This window comes from Pundamilia nyererei, unplaced genomic scaffold (genome assembly GCF_000239375.1).
Source record: "Pundamilia nyererei isolate P.nyererei 1_Seehausen unplaced genomic scaffold, PunNye1.0 scaffold00385, whole genome shotgun sequence".
NCBI classification, from domain to species: Eukaryota; Metazoa; Chordata; class Actinopteri; order Cichliformes; family Cichlidae; genus Pundamilia; species Pundamilia nyererei.
The window spans coordinates 278,753-296,974 of record NW_005187786.1 but is presented as its reverse complement, the minus strand read 5'-3'; the positions used below and the strand labels follow the sequence as shown (position 1 = coordinate 296,974).

The following is an 18,222-nucleotide window of genomic DNA, read 5'->3' as shown; positions in this document are numbered from 1 at the left end:
GGCAGCAACCAGCCCCCCACCTCCCCTTTTCCTGTCTCCCCCACTAAACAACAATCCACTGGATCCTGCCGCCGCTCAGCGTGTGCGCTGCAGACACACACACGTATCACAGCTCTGCCTCAGCCCGGGTCACAGAGCAGCATATGTTCTATAATTATCCACAAAGAGAATCTTTCAGCTCAGAGCCAATATTTTCTCGTTAAACATTTCATTGACGGGTTGGTGGTGACGGCTGCCGCTCGCTGTGGCTGCGAGGCTGCTAACAGTGTGAGTCTTACTTCGAGCTCCTGTTTCCTTCCATTAGCACAGTAAACAAACTTAGATGGTCTGCTCGCCAACCACTCTTGGAAATTTATTCACTACAGTATCTTAACTGTCCACTGTGATATCAGTTTTATGAACAGCACATTATATTGTGCAACTGCAGCATGGCAGTATAATGTATTTGAATGGGCTTCCTAATTTTAAAGAAAATGTGCTTTAAATACAAAATCACATTTAGAAAGGCAGCTAGATGCTTGTGAGGAGCAGTTTGATGCCACATACTGGAGAGTAAATCAACCGTGCAGTTTACTCAGCTACTTGTAACACGGCAGTCAGAGAGCAGAGATATTGTTGATGTTGGCGTGAAGGTGACTTTACCACGAGAGATGAAACACAAACTGTTTCTTTAAAGTTCTTTTCGAGCTCAGGCAGCAAAAATGAACCTCTGGATTTATCCACGTGTCATTTTTAAAGCTGATATTTAAGAGGGTAAAAGGTCAAACTCATAAATGTCATAATACGACCGTCAGCTGTGTTTAAGGACAGTCCATCTCCAAATCATCTGCACTATTTAAGTTTGGGTTTCTCTGGTTTGGAGATTTCAGCGGAGAGGATGTTTGCTTTGTCTTGAATCTGATGGAACCAAATGGCATTCATGGTTAAGACTCCATCAACACATTTAAAAGACACTTTCAAAAAAGCATGATCCCATTACAACCCTTGTTACATATTTTTCATGTAACTATTTTCTTTCTGCGGTCTACATCCATCAGTGAAAAGACTCAAACAGCTAAAACTAAAGCTCAGCTGCATCGATCCTGTTACATACAAACACATTCAATTTCATACTTCCTGTTTAGTTTATGAAAAAGTAACATTATTGTTGCTTTCAGTGAGTTTTGTAAATTGATCAGTAAATCCATAATGAGTCATATCATCATCAGATGAAGGCTGTGGAATATAATTTCTAATTGTCTGTGATTGTAGTGATGTAACCTCCACTACACCAGTAAACACTAAAGTAAAAGTACTTACATAATTTTTACTATTACTGTCTAATGAATCAGTTTTATGTCAGAGGCTCCATTTCCACATTTTTGCAGATTTCTTAGCTTCCCATCAGCTCGTCTGAACGGACACGTTTGTGCTGTTACTGAACAAAGTCAAAGCACAGACGATCACAGACACACTTAGACAACAGCACATTATCAGGCCTGGGTTTCCTGTTAGTGCTGCTCCCTCTGGGAGAAGAACATGTTGATGCATTTTCCTGCTTTCCCTGCACTCTTCCCTGATGTCAACTCACACTGAAGGCAGTGGACAGAAGGAACTCTCACCTGGCATGGGCATTGCTTCAGCACCTGCAGAACACATTTACAGGACGTTTAAGCTGCATTAGGCCTGATGGTGATCAGAATTATCACGTTACTGAAGGAAAGGATTGTAACAAATTGATTATTGGCTAAACTGATTATTTTCTGAATTAATGCATTTTTTGATTATATGACTAATCTTTTAACTGAGAAGCAGTTTCTTTTTGGCTGTTGTTTATCTGCCTTAATTAAAACTCATCTCCAGTTTTTTTTAACCCAAATAAAGTGACTTTAACTTTAAATAAGAGTAAACTGAAATAAAAACCTCATCCATGAGCTGTACTCAGATTATCAGACTTGTGGGAAACGGTTCCTTTTCTCTGCCTCTCAGAATATTTTTGCATCATTTTTGAAGAATTTAATATGTGGCAAAACAAGTTTTATGAAACATAAGAATAATAGATTTGGACAGTGGACCTAGGCTGGCAGAATGAGTGGATCCCAGCACATTTCAGTCAAAACACTGAATATGTTTCAGCTTGTTTTGGATCCATTTTTCTCCATCTGTCCCTCGCTGCTCAACAGAGGCTGACAAATGTGACTCCAAACTGTTCATCTGGCATCTCACATCACCAACCAACACAAAGCCCTTTCACAGGATTTTTACAAAGCTGGCAGTTTCAGCATTGGTTAGAGCTGGCAGTAAATCACAGGAGCTGTAGCATGTGTTTTTGGTCCGGTGACTGCTGACAGATGGAAAGCACAGGCATCTTGTTGACTCCTGTTGTTTGTTTTTGTCGGGCTTTAATGTTCTTTGCAGATGTTATCGCTGATTGTGAAACACAGAGACACTGCACGAAACGTCAGGCTCACACATGAAGGTATTTACACGTAAACATGAATTTCTACAACTCTGAGGGTACAAACCCAAAACACAGATTTGCTTGTTCATCCTGTTAAAATCAAGGTAGGTCAACAAATTGGAAATGAGTTGGGATTTTTATTAAAAGATCAATAGCACTAAAATCTGTGTGAGAATATGAAGTCAGTACATGGTAAGCTTTGCATGAAAGACTCGCTCTCTAAAGGTTGACGTTTCAAGGTGGGGGTAGGATTATGTCAGGGAGCTGCTCTGAGCTCCTTTTTATTTGCAGTGGTGATGGACGGCCTGACTGATGAGGTCAGGCAGGACCCTCTGTGGATGATGATGTTTGCAGATGACACTGTGATTTGTAGTGAGAGTAGGGAGCAGGTGGGGGAGAGCCTGGAGAGGTGGAGGTATGTGCTGGAGAGAGGAGAATCATAAAGCTAAAGGCTTGAAAAATGAAAAGTTTTGTGGATTTCTTCTGTTCTCAGTTTCCTTAGAAATCTGCTGCTAAATGCTCACTCATTAGCAGAGGGTGTTTTCGTGTTATGAAGGTAACACAGTATCTTGTACTGCCAGCAGGACTGATTTACAGATTGTAAATAACAGCCCTTCTCAATGACTAACTTGCATGTTCCTCATATAAACTGAAGCAATGTTACCTTGAAAATTGCTCATTATTGTGCCTTTGTTTCTAAAAAGAGCTTCCTGAGGGGGTTTACTGTTTTTATGGGACTGTTTTTAATGTTTGGTGTTTTTTTCTGACTAAAAACTTTCTTCCCCACATGTTAAAGCATAAAAAAAGAGCGAAGAATGAAGCTATTTGCATTTTTGGCTAACTGAATGAATTAATGAAAACCTGATGTTAGATAAATGTAGAAAAAAAATCAGCCTGCAAGTACCTGCAGTGTTTGCTGAAGAGGAAGGTGTGTATGAGAAATCTGCAGTTTGGTAACAGGTGATTATCTCCTTATCCACACACACACACACACACACACACACACACATGGCCTGATAACAGGTCCGGGATGAAGTGCAAACATGAACACGCGCAGATACACCAGAGCCCCTCTTACTGTAGCGTGACTGTAAGGTGTAGTGGAAGCTCTGCTCTGTGCTGACTGATCATTGGACTGATTGCTGGACATTTTAACTACGCTGCAGTCGTGATGGGCAGAAACTGAATGTATAGACCAGATTTTTTTCTGACTTTAGGCCAGAACACAAACAACAACAGGAGCATCTAAACCAGAAAGCTGCAGGACAACAGTCTGACTTCAGGTCAGCTAACAGTAAGACCATAACGTGATGTTATTACGTGCTGTTTTTTAGCCGATGCTGAAGTTCTCATGGTTTGTTCTTCACCCTGTAAGTTCTTCGAAGCCACGTATGTTGTCGCCCATCAGCATTTCTGAGGCTTTTACACAGATAGTGAACCCAGCAGCAGAAAAACATCTGATTTCAGTGGACCATCACACTGCAAGACAAAGCCAACCTAATGTTTAGTCAACAGCTGCCTGAAAAGAATTACACAGCTCTTGGACTCAGTACTGGACAGTGAAGTCATTGTTCTATTCCCCCTTAAGACTATCTGCTAGGTGTGCATTTGTTGGTCTACGTCACTTACATTTCTCTGTTAAACCTGAACTTTTTCTAAAAAAGCAGAGTGACCATGGACCCGAGGAACACCCCATCCTAAATTCAGCAGAGGCCACGCCCATCATGGATGAACTGGATGTCGGGGAAGATGGCAGGAAAGGTTAGTGGTATTGTTTTGTAATCCTATAAATAAATAAAACTAACTTATTGGAAAGCACTTTTGTGGTGGTGCTATGGTGGCTGCAGCTCCCTCTGCTGGCCAAACCTGAATACAGCGTGAATACTTCTGTAGTTCTGTTGAGTGTGAAATATTAGGAAAATGTAACAAACAAAATGCAGTTGTGTTCTACGTATCGTGACATTGGCTACTGTAACTGAACAGTGATAGAATAAAGAGGGTACGTACCTCGACCTGAGCTGAACATGTCCTCCACACCGAGTGTGACTCGAGCATAGACTGTATATGAAAGATGAAGCCACCGTCACTTCACCCATTGTTTTTTGAGTTCCTCTTTGAAGCCTTAATGTTTGCATGTTGGTTGTTGTCCTGTTTAATGTTGGGAGCCCGACATTCTCACTGTTATTTAAACAAGAAGGTCAAGTACTAACCTACTAGGTAAAGCCAGCAAGGCTAGTTAGCAAGCTGCATGAATAAAATGCACAGCAATCAGAATAACAGCTCTTAATTAACCTTAACATCTGGAAACTAGGGTTCAGTTTGATAAGTGAAGTTTCGAAAGACCAGTCAATGGTGACATGAACTGAGTGGAGCTGTTATAAACGAATGCCTGACATGTGAAAACATCTTATTTACCCTCGTCCACGTCGGCCTCTGATAATGATGCCGCACCGCCCCCCTGGGGTCATGACCCTGAGGTTAAAATGGTGACAGATAATCTTACCTTTCAGACATCCATTTAGAAAGTTTCTGAGTCTCAGTTTATCAGAAGTCTAACGAAAGACTAAATTTACAGGTTTGAAGTGTTAGCGCTCACAGTGAAAGTGAATCGGTTCTTGTTAATGTGACTATTAAGGGAAGCTGTGTGTCTCCTTTCATTCTCTGTTTCTTTTTGCTTGTTACTAAACTGTACTAACTCTAAAATTCAAGCTCCGTCAAACCTCTATGAATGAGTAGCAGTTCAACAGTAACCCTGCTTGTTGAAAAATGCCACAAGTACCTGACACGTCAAGCTCAACTGCCAGAAAACACTTTCAAAGAAAGAAAATTGAGCTGCCCTGATAGATCCCTGTATCTGATAGTTATTCCTCTGAAGAATAATTTGCACTGATTTGAATTTTACTTTCAGTTTATGAGCAGACATTATTAAAATGTCATTTTTACCTTATCTGTCAATTGAGAACAATGAATCTTCTGGAGGCACAAATATTTCTTATTTAAACAGCTGGATTTGAGGTCAAACATCATGATGGTGAAATACTGGCTCCACATCTGATTGGGTCACTTGTAAGATTGTTTCCCGACTTGTCACAAATACACACCTCAGATTATAAAGCACTGTGCAACAACCTCGAGTCACCTCGATTTCATTAACATTGGAAGTAGGTGCAGCGATTTATGAACAGATGTTCTGATATAGTCTGGCACACTTCCTTCAGATTGGCTTCAGCCGCCTTTCCACTGATAACATTTCTGCTGAAGCTTGAATAGCAGATGGATCAAATAAAGATCCAGATGCTTTTCTCAGGTTCTCTGTTGGGTCTTTGCTGGATTCTCTTCCTGTTTCTTAAGGACATGACTTCAGACACTGTTCATCTGAAGCAGACAGGTTTTTGTTTTAGGCATACACTGCACACTATGATGAGATATATCAAGTTGCTGGCTAATATCTCTTTGGTAATCAACTTGTTAATACAAAAACACATTTTTATGTTTTCTTTTATAAATAAAAAATAGATAAAAACATTTAGAGATAAGTGGCTTAACAAACAAAAACATTGTTTTGCTGCAGATAACTTGAAAAAAACAAGATAATCTCCTTTGGAAACAAAAAATAAAGAAATGAGGGAAGCCTCAAGGCTGTGGCCTGTGCACAGATATGGAATTAGGCATGCATCATTCAGTACGATAAAACTTAAATGTCCACGGTTGTGTTAATAAACTGTGGTTATCATTGTTCTGTGGGCTAAACTGCTTCCTTTCACAGCAGTAATGCTACACATCAAAAAACAGCCTCGTCTCTCTATCGGCGTTGTGTAAAGCTGCCAAAGACATCTGGTATATAACACACACCAGCAGCTTGGAAAAAACTGCAATATTTTATAGAACGGGAACAAAAACAAACTTGATAAATCTGAGGAGGCGAATCAGTAAACAAATAAAGGGTGTAAAAAACATTCCTGCTACACAGACTTTCATTAAAGGTCTGCTTTTTAGACAGATCAATGGATGGCAGTGTTTTCTACTGACTTTATGTTCTGTCAGTGTGAATATGACTGAACATATGCAATGTTAAGAGGAAGGCACTGAGATTAAAACAGCAGGTGAAAGAGCAAGATGTGGAAAAACAGAAAGGACAGAAGTTTGACTGACAGGCTGGACTCACACTGAGAGGAAAACACATCAGCTCTGAGCTTCAGAGATTAGAAAGCCGGACAGAGACGGAGGTCATATGTTTGTGTAACATAAAGAGAGCCAGAGTGAGCGTGCGGGGAAAGAAAGGATGTAGAAAAGCTGGAGATCAGAGAGAGCAGTTTGGATGTATACAGGGAGACGGGCGGAGAGGCTGCGGTTGTTCTGTAGGCGGTTTAGGGTTTGAGTGGCAGCTGGAGACCATATTGAGATGAACACAGCACTTCTTGTTGTTAGATTTAGATTAGAACCAGATGTTAAGTCTGCTACTGTGAGCAGTTTCATTACCTGCCTGTCTTTGAATTACACCCCGACTTCCTCCACCGCCTTTTATTATCATCTGCCCGCGAACATAAACAGACCTGAGCCCGGTTATATAAAGACCTGACTGCGGCTCAGGTGGGTAGATTATCATCAGCAGGATTATTAGGAGTACAGAGCCTGTCAGGGTATGTGTCCTCTAAATGCATCGCATGCAGGGAATAATACCGTTGAGACAACAAATAAAGTCAACTACCAACGTTTTACCACTCTTTCACAAACATATCTGGATATATTTGTAGTTCATTGCATTTCTGTTTTGATTCACTTGAGTAGTTCTCAAAAATGCAAAAGGCAAAAGAAAAAATAAAGAAAAACTGCAGCTATTCATGCAATTATTGGCTGAATGAGTTCCAGACTGAGCACTGCATTATTATTCATAATGACACACACTTTTTTCCCCTAGAAAAAGGAGGTGTGGACCCCTTGTACCCAGTAATTTGTACCCATGGCTGCATTGATAGCCCAGGAGCCCCTCTTTAGTCACGCCTGCACTGCTGACCCGTTTAAAGTTTCCCAGAGACACGGCATTGCTGATCATGCGCCTGTATCATGACTCTGTCACCTCCAGTCTGTCCACCTGCCTGTATGGCTGTATGATTAAGCTTCTCTCTGACTGACTGTGTTGACTTAACCACGTGAGCCCTGACCCGTCTGTGTGCTCGAGTAGACTCTCCCTGAATGGTGGCTTTGACTGCCTGAAGCATCACCTCCAGGCAACCAGTGTGAACCCAAAGCCTCTTTCCCTCTAATTATCTTTCCACTTCATTTCACTGACTCATCATTTGTTTCACTTCAATGTAAACACTTACTGCAGCTAAAACCGTACAAAAATCATAATAACATCAGTGAGAACTTGTCTTTATTAGTGCATTATTATCATGATCAATACTTTTCCAAAGATCAATGGTGTCTTTGAGTTCATCTGAGCCAAACTGGACCTTATCCAACATCCAACTTTCAGAGGCTTCTCCTTAAATTTTGAAAGCCTCCTTGGAAACTCTTTTTGAAGTCACAAACTGCTTGTGTTGGCATTTGACTAACAATTATTTTCATTAACAATTTATCCACAGATCATTTCAGTGAATAATAACTTAACTGTTTTCTCTGAATGCCACAGAATAACTCAGTTTTGAGTTTTATTTTCCTCCCAGAAGCTGAGCCCATTTTTTTAGTTTAAAATTTAAAGATTTTTACTTTAATCAAGAAAAACAGCGAACTGTTGCATTTTAAAGTCCAGTCTGTTTGACTGGATTACTTGAAAACTGGTTAAAATTATTAATCAGATATTAAATTAAGACAGTTCAGTTAAAACTTTCATGCACACATATCACATGTGACCATATCACACCATGAACTCGATGATTTCTGCTTTGGGCATACCTTTGCTCCTGAAGCAGGCTGCAAAGCACCGCATTGTCCTGCACACATCTCCTATTTCACTTGGTTAAATGAAGTTTAAATGATGCGACACTGTGATCTGACTCATCGTGTTAATCTCTGCTTTGAACAGTTTCACTGTGAAATCAATCTAACACTTCGTTTCCTCTCAGAAACACTGCTGCACCGACCTGGCTTCCCCGAGGCAGACACCGCTCTGTTATACCCCCCTCCCCTGTCCCCGGACCCAATCAGCCCGCTGACTCACCTGGGGACGCTGCCGTCCGGACACGATGCAGCACGGACGGGTGGATGGGACAGGTAAGACGGAGAACCAGCCGGGTGCTCAGACCTCTGCGACAAAAGTCCCGAAACACACGCACGCAGGGTGTCCCGGGTCGGGAAAGGTGAGGTCACGGTTTGCTGGAGTTTATCCCAAAGTCTCGGAGAGGAGGTGAGGAATGAGCGCGTGGACGTGAAAAAGTTTCAGGTCAGCTTCGTGTTTCTGCCGCGCTGACCTTCGCTTGGTTTACTCACTGTTGGAATGAAGTGGTGCAGTGATGGTGAGGAGGTATAAAAGTGCCAAGAAGTATTTGGGGAGGTAGAGACCCCGCCCCCCGGCCTTTGAAATCCGAACAATGTTGAGCGCGCGGAGAAGTTTGGAGAGGTGAGACCTGCTACGGCGCGCGAGCGCACAAATGTTTCTGCTTCCTAAAGTTCATCAAGTGTTTTACAGATAATTTGTGACTGATCAGTGACTCTCTAATGTTCAGCTTTCTCACTCTAATGTCATTACTAAAGTAATGTGATTACATTAACAGTTTTGAGGCCAAAGAAAACGAGTCCCATGTGGCAGGAACTGTTCATGTCAGACGAACCAAAACAGTTTGAATTATGATATTTATGTTAAAATCCTGCACGTGATAGGATATTTGCTTTTTTGAATAAGTCATGTGACCTGAAAATATAATCTGATTGGGTGTTACTGTCTTTCTGGCTTTTAGCTATGAAAACTTAAATGTAGTTTGAAAAAGACTGGAGCATAGACTGTATATAAAAGATGGATGTATCCAACTTGGCATGGCAGCTTAGTTACTGAGGTCCAGTTTTAAAGCTGTGCATTTAAGCTGTTGCTATCTTGGTTTTGTGAACCCAGATGTGCTGAGGTCTTTCCTGAAGCATATTCTGCTTCATTCTCATTTTTTATTTGGGAGTTGCAGGAAGCATTTCTACATAAACCCCTATACAGCTGGACTTTATTTTGCAAACAGAATGGTCGCCCCCTGCTGGTCATCAGAAAGAAAGCTGCTTTATAGGGTATTTCCACGTCACTGTCACGCTTCAGACTTAAAAGCTACAGCCATCTTTTATATACTGTCTATGGCTTGGAGCTACACTTCTGTTTTGGTTGAAGCAACATCTTATCCCATAATCGTATCCTGGACCAGTCAGCCCACAAATCACACACTGGTGTCCAAACTACAGCAACCAACAATTCCCAGTAGTTCAGAAAGGCCCCAGTCACACAGGCGACCATCTGGCAGCCACTGGTCATAAGGGAAAAACGAGTATTATCCCAAACAGTTGCAGGTGGTTACTGAAGGTTTCTGGCAAGCCCCATGCAGACCTAGAGATCGATCAGAGACCAACCTGGTAATCACCAGTTGCTAGGAAACCATGCATTCTGCAACCAGTTGGTATGTGGTTGTAGGAGGTTGCTGGCAGTTTCTAGAATAAAACTGGTCACAAAGAGGTTTCACATGATGTACCAAAAACCTCCTGGTGGTTTGCATGGAAGACCCCAACTTGTCTGCAAACACTGTTTGCCTTCAAAGTAAACATGTCAGTAAGGTTCAGCTTGTATTTTAAAGGTAAATGTTTTCTGTTTTCAGTTTGCGTCCCACTTTTTTAGGTTTTACTGCAGCCCACAGTGTAAATATTGAGTTTTTGCAGACAAGTCGACACTTCCATGCAAACTACAACTGACCTGGGCAATCTGCTCGAACCCACACATAGAGGGTTTAGGTGCAGTCCTTTCTATGTGACCAGTTTCACCAAACAATAGCTGCAAGCTCGAAACTCCAGCAGCCACTCACAACCAGTCGAGAAATACACTTTATTCTTAATCAGCCTCCTGCTCCTCACCAGCTTGGATCTAAATTCTCTGAAGGTTGTAAAACTTCTAATTTAAAAAACGTTTCTTCCACTTGTGGATTTTAGGGCCCAGACACCTGTTGAGTTCATCATACTAACAAACCCAGTAATTGTAGTGATTATAAACTTTCAAATACTTGTGTGCTAGAACAACATCTGGACCAGAAGATGTAGATGCAAGTGTATTTCTGTCCACCCCTCCCCCCGTCCTTCTTCAGTTCATTCTGTGTTCCTGGTGTGAAATACCAGGAGCCCTGCGCTCCTGACGCCTGCCCTTTGACCTGTGAAAATGTGAAGGTCTAATTTAAACTACAAGCTGGTGAAGACACACACAGCCATTCAAGTCTGAACCCTGACCCGTGGAGAGAGGCGTTAGTAGGATCTGATGTTCAGTACAGCTGGCCAAGCAGGCGCTCGCCCTTATGGAGACCAGCTGGTCTGAATACATGTGTCATCATCAGGGTCGAGATTATAGAAGGACTTGTAACCTTGGTGACTTTTCTAAGGGCACAAATAATATATTTGCTAAATGCTTTCTGTGCTCAGTAACAGTTTAAGGGCTTCAAAAATAATATAAACCATAAGAAAGAGAAGTGATACATGATTTTTATTTTCATTTTTCGTGATGTTAGAGTTATTGTAATAGAACTGAGTTAAAGTTTGTTGTTTGCCATAATAGGATTGGAAAATATTTCTTATGAGTTGTTCAAACATGAATTTCTTTCTACTTAAAGCTTGAAGTCGTGTTTCTGTACTGAAGAGTCCAAAGTCTGCATGTGAAGCTCAAACATCCACTGTGCCATCTCTGTTTGGGACTTTAGTCACTTTCAGTTTCTCCACTTTGTTAATATCTTAATATCCAGGTAATAGTTGTGAATGGAAAGTATTTGCTGTTACCTTAAATTTGTGTGAGAACTTGGTGGCTGCCACAGGAAACCGCAGCAGGTTGATTTTTAACCACTTACATAATTCAGCTGTCTTTTGAGTCCTTCCTTATTCCCTTGCCTTCCTCCTCTCCTCCTCTCCTCCTCTCCTCCTCTCCTCCTCTCCTCCTCTCGTGTCGATAGTCTTCATTAGGAGTAGCATTCCAGACTCCAGGCCCCGGGGTCGTAACTCTGTGTCTGGCTCCTCATTACATCGCTACAGCGGGGAGAAAACACAGCTAATGTGACAGGCGCTATTGTTAGCAGAGCAACACGGGGTCAGTCAGCTTGTTCTTTCAGCCTTTTGCCTGCTGTTCAGCTCAGCATTTAAAATCTAATCACACAGAAGGAGGCCGCGTTAACAGAAGTAATGAACACTTTACAAAGTAAAAAGGTTGTAAATAACCTGCTCAAACTCAGGATTAAATGAATAGAAAAAGATAAGATAAGATACCTTTTATTAGTCCCACAAGGGGAAATTGTGGGACTAATAAAAGCATTAAAATCTAAGTGTAAAGCCTTTATTTGATTAAAGCACTGCTTTGTTGTCTTGTAATTACAAAAGACCCAGCAAGTGGAAACATAATATCAAATACTAAATGTTCATTCAGAAAACCCAAGTCTGTATTTGTGCTTCAGGAATCTTTTGTCCACTTAGTCTAGTTTTGTTCTGGCAGTGGCTTACCTGCTGTTCACTTACCTGCTGTTCACTTACCTGCTGTTCACTTACCTGCTGTTCACTTACCTGCTGTTCACTTACCTGCTGTCAAAACATGAAATATCTAAAATTTAATGACTGGAAATAAGACTTTGAGGGTTTTTTCTTTAAATTAAATGTCAATCAGAGGAGAAAATGAACAGTACATGAAACAAATAATGTGATTAAACAATAGCTTTTAAGTTCTGCCTATATTTGAATAATGTTTCTCTTTATTTGCAAGAAAAAACAAACATGCATACACATCCATTGGTGTGTGTTCATATTAAACATGGCCCAAGTTTTGAATAGTGAGGTCATGGTATGTACAAGGAGTCCACCCTGCTCTAAAAGTTTTATCCTTTTGACTGTTTTGATCTGTGAACATGTAAATCTACTAAAAAATGAAAAATATGGATCCAGACATGAGCAAAGATGCTCTGTGGAACAAAATGAAGCAAGAAAAAACCAGAGGCCAGAAGAAGAAATGAAATAAGCATGAATGCAGAAGTCAAGTGGTAAAGGTAAATGGTCTGCATTTGTATAGCGCTTTTCTAGTCCATAGGACCCCAAAGCGCTTCACACTACATTCAGTCATTCACACACACATTCACGATAGCAAGCTACATTGTAGCCACAGCTGCCCTGGGGCGCACTGACAGAGGCGAGGCTGCCGGACACTGGCGCCACCGGGCCCTCTGACCACCACCAGTAGGCAAACACGGGGTTAGTATCTTGCCCAAGGATATTTGGCATGCAGCCAGGATGCAGCCTGGGATCGAACCACCGACCTTCTGATTAGTGGCTGACCTGCTCTGCCACCTGAGCTACAGCCACTCCGAAGAAAAGCAACCATAGATCTAAACTGTAAATCTAAACTGCATATAAAGTAGCATGTATTGAATAATAAACTGCATGTATATGCATCAGCATATGTGTATTAACATGCTATTTTTGTACGAGTAACCTGTAAGTTAACTAGTTCTGATCAGACAGGATTTTTTTGCTTTCGTTTGGTCCAGAGTCTGTATCTGAAACTTAAATATGTGAAAATGTGACATTACTGCGTCTCCTGTCTTTTCTCTCTGTGCTGGTAGAAACAGGCGACTGTTTTCCAGCTATAAAAAGAATTGTTCCATGTTTTAATGAGTCTCTAACAACACCGTTATCCCATCTTTTGCTTGCCTGTATTTATATCTGCTGCTGTTGAGTCTCTTCTAAAGATGGATGGAGTGTCTGCTGATGATAATTGTGTGCTTAGTCTAAGCTACTTTGTGGGAACATGAAAAAAAGTGTAATTCAAACTACAGTGGGATTCGTTTCTTGATAACATGGTGGTAAAACTCTAGTCTGCTTCATTCATGTGTCACTCAGCTTTGTTTTTTTAAGGGAACGAGCAGGTTTTCACCACTTTAACCACGTCCATGTGTTCGTTTATGATGGCAGTGAGCTGTCTGCCTGAAACGGAGTCTCGTTGCACACATTTAGTTTCTGTGAAAAACACCAAACTGGGCTGAGATGCTGCAGACATCACACAGAGTTTAGAAACGGTCCTGATTTAAAGTCAGACGATGATGGTGATGGAGGATGTTTTGGAGCACTGGTCATTCCTGTATTATGAATATTTGTGACCCCTGATTTTTCCTGAAGTGCTACAGTGATGTTCACACTTGTAGATAAACTAACAACTGCTGAGTTATTTTATGTCATAAAATTTGCACAAACATTTGCACCTCCATCAACACTTTTATGCATAGTTTTTCTGTTGAGCACCATCAGAATCTTGGCTTTTCCTCACAAACACACTATGTGTTGTTTTTTGCGTTTCTTTGTGACAAACATCCTTGTCATCCAATCAGGAGACTGAACTCAGGGTTTCAAGGCTGTCAGTTACTGGGAACATCAGCAGATCTAGGACGAGAAGCCCACGCAGACCAGAGTGTCACCATCCTGCACGCCAAGGTCGCTCAGAAGTCCTACGGCAATGAGAAAAGGTGTGGTGATGATTTTATAGAAATAAAATAGATTACACAAATAATCCAAAAACAGTTGATTCTGTTCATCTGGGCGTAACGTTTTTAGTGGGAGAAACGTTTCGTCACTCATCCAGGTGACTTCTTCAGTCTCAGCTGACTGCAGGTTTCCCCAACTTTATAAACGGTTTATTTGCAATGACTGAAACCAGGCGCATGAATAAACAATGAGCTGTGAGGTCAGTTTATGATCATTAATCTGCAAATTGTCATGACCATTGATCAATGATGACAGCATGCATCAAGACATTACACAAATAAACTTGCAGCATTAACACATTTTATTAAACCCAACACAGAAATCTTTTTCTAACAAACAGATTAATCTGACTGATCTGAGGGACAGGCTCAGATTTCCAAGTTTATTTGGCAGTTACTTTAATATCTACACAGATCCACAAAGTGTCATAAAACAGTGATAAAATTATTTCCTCGAGAACAACAGATGATTTCTTTTGGACGCAAACCCCAAAGAAATGCTGTTTACTTACACATGAAGTCACAGAAAGCAGGAAATGAATAAGAAATCTGCAACATATTTGACATTTGGTGGAAACTTAATAACAAACCAGTCATTTCACCTCTAGCTACAGCTAGCAACTGGCACACAAAACTAAAATTAAAGATGAGATTAAAGACTTGAAGTAGAGGAAGGTGAAGATACTTTTGAGTTTTTGAGAAACTGCAAAGTTTATTTGCAGCTTTTTATGTGCAGCCAGTTTCATGAGAGCCCGGCTGTGTGTTAAGGATAATTTGCATGATCAAACGTCCTTTGTTATTTGATTTTCTAATGTCATATTCTGTCCTGTAATATGCTTCTGAAGATTATTATTCATGATGTAATTTGTTCTCCTGTGTGTCCTGTAACTGCCCTGAGCTGTCATATTCATGCAGCTGAATAAGGCTGATGTGAACTGGCTGCACGTTCACCTTCTTTAACCATTATTATGCACGACAGTTAGAGTTGTGAACAAACAAGTTTCTTCTAATTAAACTTGCTTTATGTTGAGCAGGACATGCATTTGAATAAATCAAAGAAAGCTTTATTTTGTCCAATCATGTGATTTACATTTCACAGTATTTCCCATTAGTGAGACTGAGTTTGTTGCCCGTGATGTTTAAGGCAGAGAAACGTTTTGTAATACCTGTAATACACAGAGACTCACCTGATTTTAACAGATGAATGAAGAGAAGAAGAAAATCTTAATGTAGAGATTAGTGAAATCATGAGCACGTGAACTGGTTTAGTTGGATAAAATCTGCTGTTTCAGTGACTGTTTCTGCATCACCTCCAGGTTCTTCTGCCCTCCTCCTTGTGTTTACATCACTGGCCATGGATGGAAAGTCACGCAGGACCATTTAAAAGGTAAATAAAGATGATTATAGTCAGCTTTACATTAAAATTTGAGTGAATTTTATAATGTCTTACATTCTTCCGCTCACTGCTGTTTTTCCTTCTCATTGTCTTTTCCATCCAGCGGCCGGTTATGGCGACTCTGTGTATCGAGTGTGTGGTTACATGTGCCTGGACAGCTCCAGCCAGTCACAGGCAGACGCATTCAAACTGGTGTTCGATGAACAGCCAAACTCCAGGGTGAGAGCTCTCTGGTGGCCGTGAGCAAACCTCTGTTTATGTCGACAGTCGTTCCCGGTCAGAAAATTCCTTTTGTGACACAGACACTAATTTTCTGAGATTTACGCTCGCCCTTGTCCCGTTAGTTATCCTCTCAATTCATCTCCAGGTGTTCACTGATGGGGGCGGAGGTGGCACCAGCGAGCCATCTGCATCCATCCATGTCTTTGTCCTGAACAGTTTTCTGAAGATTTGCAGAATTTATTAATTTATTATTTTCAGACATAACTGATCAGAGATGCTATAATGATGCTGATGATTAAACTGAAATATTAATACAAAGTCAGTGATACCCATATGCAAAAGTTTAATTAATTATGCAAAGTTACAGAGTAATTAGACCAAAATTGTTGCCGTTACCATTCCAGTCTTACATGTCTCAAATGATCATTACTGTGAAATCTAACTAAAATTTAGATTTTGGGAAGTGAAGTTTGGTAACATGACGGCTCTAAAACGTGATAATAGAGTAAAAAATCAGAATATACCTGACAGCTCCACACATCAAGTTAATGTAAAATCCTTTTTTAATAGAAGTACACTGAGTGTCTTTGGTTGCCCCTCAGTGGAATAAGAGTGTTGGAGTGAAAGCATCACAGAGCAACACTGTGATCATCTGTAACGCTCAGAAAGCCAAACGACATTCTGAGTTTCTTTAAGTTTGGATCGAGCTGAATATCAGCACTAAAAACTCACTTTTAACGGGGCGATCGTGGCTCAAGAGCTGGCAGTTCATCTTGTAATCGGAAGGTTGCCGGTTCGAGCCCGGCTCGGACAGTCTCGGTCGTTGTGTCCTTGGGCAAGACACTTCACTCGTTGCCTACTGGTGGTGGTCAGAGGGCCCGGTGGCGCCTGTGTCCGGCAGCCTCGCCTCTGTCAGTGCGCCCCAGGGCGGCTGTGGCTACAATGTAGCTGCCATCACCAGTGTGTGAATGTGTGTGTGAATGGGTGGATGACTGGTTGTGTAAAGCGCTTTGGGGTCCTTAGGGACGAGTAAAGCGCTGTACAAATACAGGCCGTTTACTTTTTAAATGAAATCTGCTTCCTGCATTCTGCACTTCTGGTTCTCATTTCTATAATCCGCACACAGGAATATGTGACGTTTAGCCCCAAATATCCAGAGTGCCTCACCAAACAGGTGAAGTGCATAAAAAACTGCCAGACATGATTAGTGACCAGCACAAGCAGAAATCAGAAACACAACACTTTAAGTTTTCATCTGCCACAAGATACAGAGTGGAGGTCAGGATCAAACACATAACACAGGGAGCTGTTGTTGTTGTCTGATGTGTTTCAGAAATTCTTTCTTTTATTTCATCTTTTTCGTGTTTTCAGCGACTGTTTGGTTCGTTTTAGGCACCAAAACTACTCTGTACAGTTTTAGGAAGGAAAATAGTCACGAACTGATTTAAAATGGGTCCTTTCACAACCATAAGCACACATCTGAAGTTTCTTTGTCACCACGTTGGTTTGGCTGAAAAGAAGCAGCAGTGATGAAACCTCGGCTTTGTTGAGAGTTCTGCGGTTTTACACACAGTTATTAACGTCGCTGTCATAAACATCGTTTGTTACACTCGTTAAACAACCGACCAGTGTTTTCACTGCGAGCTGTGCACGTCGTATACTGTTGTTTTGCTTTGTGGGGTTTTTTGTAACTACCTCATATTAAAGGCAAAGTCTACAATTTTTTTTACGACATATGATACATGACATGTATATTTACTGTGACAAGAGTAAAAACAGTCCTTAGAATAAGTTTCATTCAGGCTGGTTGTCTGAAAGTGAGCAGATAAGTGACTGATGATGTATGAACTGTTGTGTTTGAGCTCTGCGTGTGTTTACTCGGCCACGAGCATTAAGCTTTTTATTTCAGGCCATTGTTGACTCAACAAACAGTCACGTCTGACAGAAAAACTGCAAACACGCTGCCCGTGCGCCGGCCTTTCGCTTATTTACTGACTGATGGAGAAACAGACGTGCTTTGTCCTTATTACTGTACGACCCTTCAGCCGAGCGTTAAATGCTGAGAAAAGCAGAAACAAAATAACCAGAAAAAGTTTATTTCAATTAAAGTTATTTATGAAAAACAACATTCCTGAAGAGTTTTCCTCTTCTGCGTCTGATTATGTGAAGTGTAATAAGTCTCACACTCATGCTGTCTGTGTGTCTCGTCAGCAGATGTTCGCTTGCGCCAAGACGCTGTTTATCTCTGATCAGGACAAGAGGAAGCATTTCTGCTTGCTGCTGCGCCTCTTCTTGAACAACAGACAGGAAGTGGGTTCGTTCCAGAGCCGGATGATCAAAGTCATCTCCAAACCCTCCCAGAAGAGACAGTCCATGAAGAACGCTGATCGTGGGTTTAATCCACTTTTAATCCAACAAATCAGGGATTTCCATTTATTTTTAAACTGAGGAAAAGTGGCAGAAATGAACATTTGAAAAGGTCTCAC

At 41.1% G+C, this 18,222-nt stretch overlaps 2 protein-coding genes across 2 annotated transcripts in view; one reads left to right on the top strand and one right to left on the bottom strand.

The window, feature by feature from the left end:
* The window catches only part of matn4 (matrilin 4), a 29,565-nt gene extending 20,644 nt beyond the window's left edge, over positions 1-8,921 (bottom strand). The window contains exon 1 of the mRNA XM_005752840.2: positions 8,601-8,921. The gene's annotated coding sequence lies outside the window, so the exon portion shown is untranslated. The remainder of the gene's footprint in view (positions 1-8,600) is intronic.
* LOC102208879 (recombining binding protein suppressor of hairless-like protein) overlaps positions 3,518-18,222 on the top strand; it is a 21,929-nt gene continuing 7,224 nt past the window's right edge. The window contains exons 1-7 of the mRNA XM_013915868.1: positions 3,518-3,723; positions 4,108-4,201; positions 8,506-8,653; positions 13,966-14,100; positions 15,435-15,505; positions 15,618-15,733; positions 17,951-18,118. Coding sequence (XP_013771322.1) covers positions 4,165-4,201; positions 8,506-8,653; positions 13,966-14,100; positions 15,435-15,505; positions 15,618-15,733; positions 17,951-18,118 — 675 coding nt within the window. The 5' untranslated portion in view covers positions 3,518-3,723; positions 4,108-4,164. The remainder of the gene's footprint in view (positions 3,724-4,107; positions 4,202-8,505; positions 8,654-13,965; positions 14,101-15,434; positions 15,506-15,617; positions 15,734-17,950; positions 18,119-18,222) is intronic.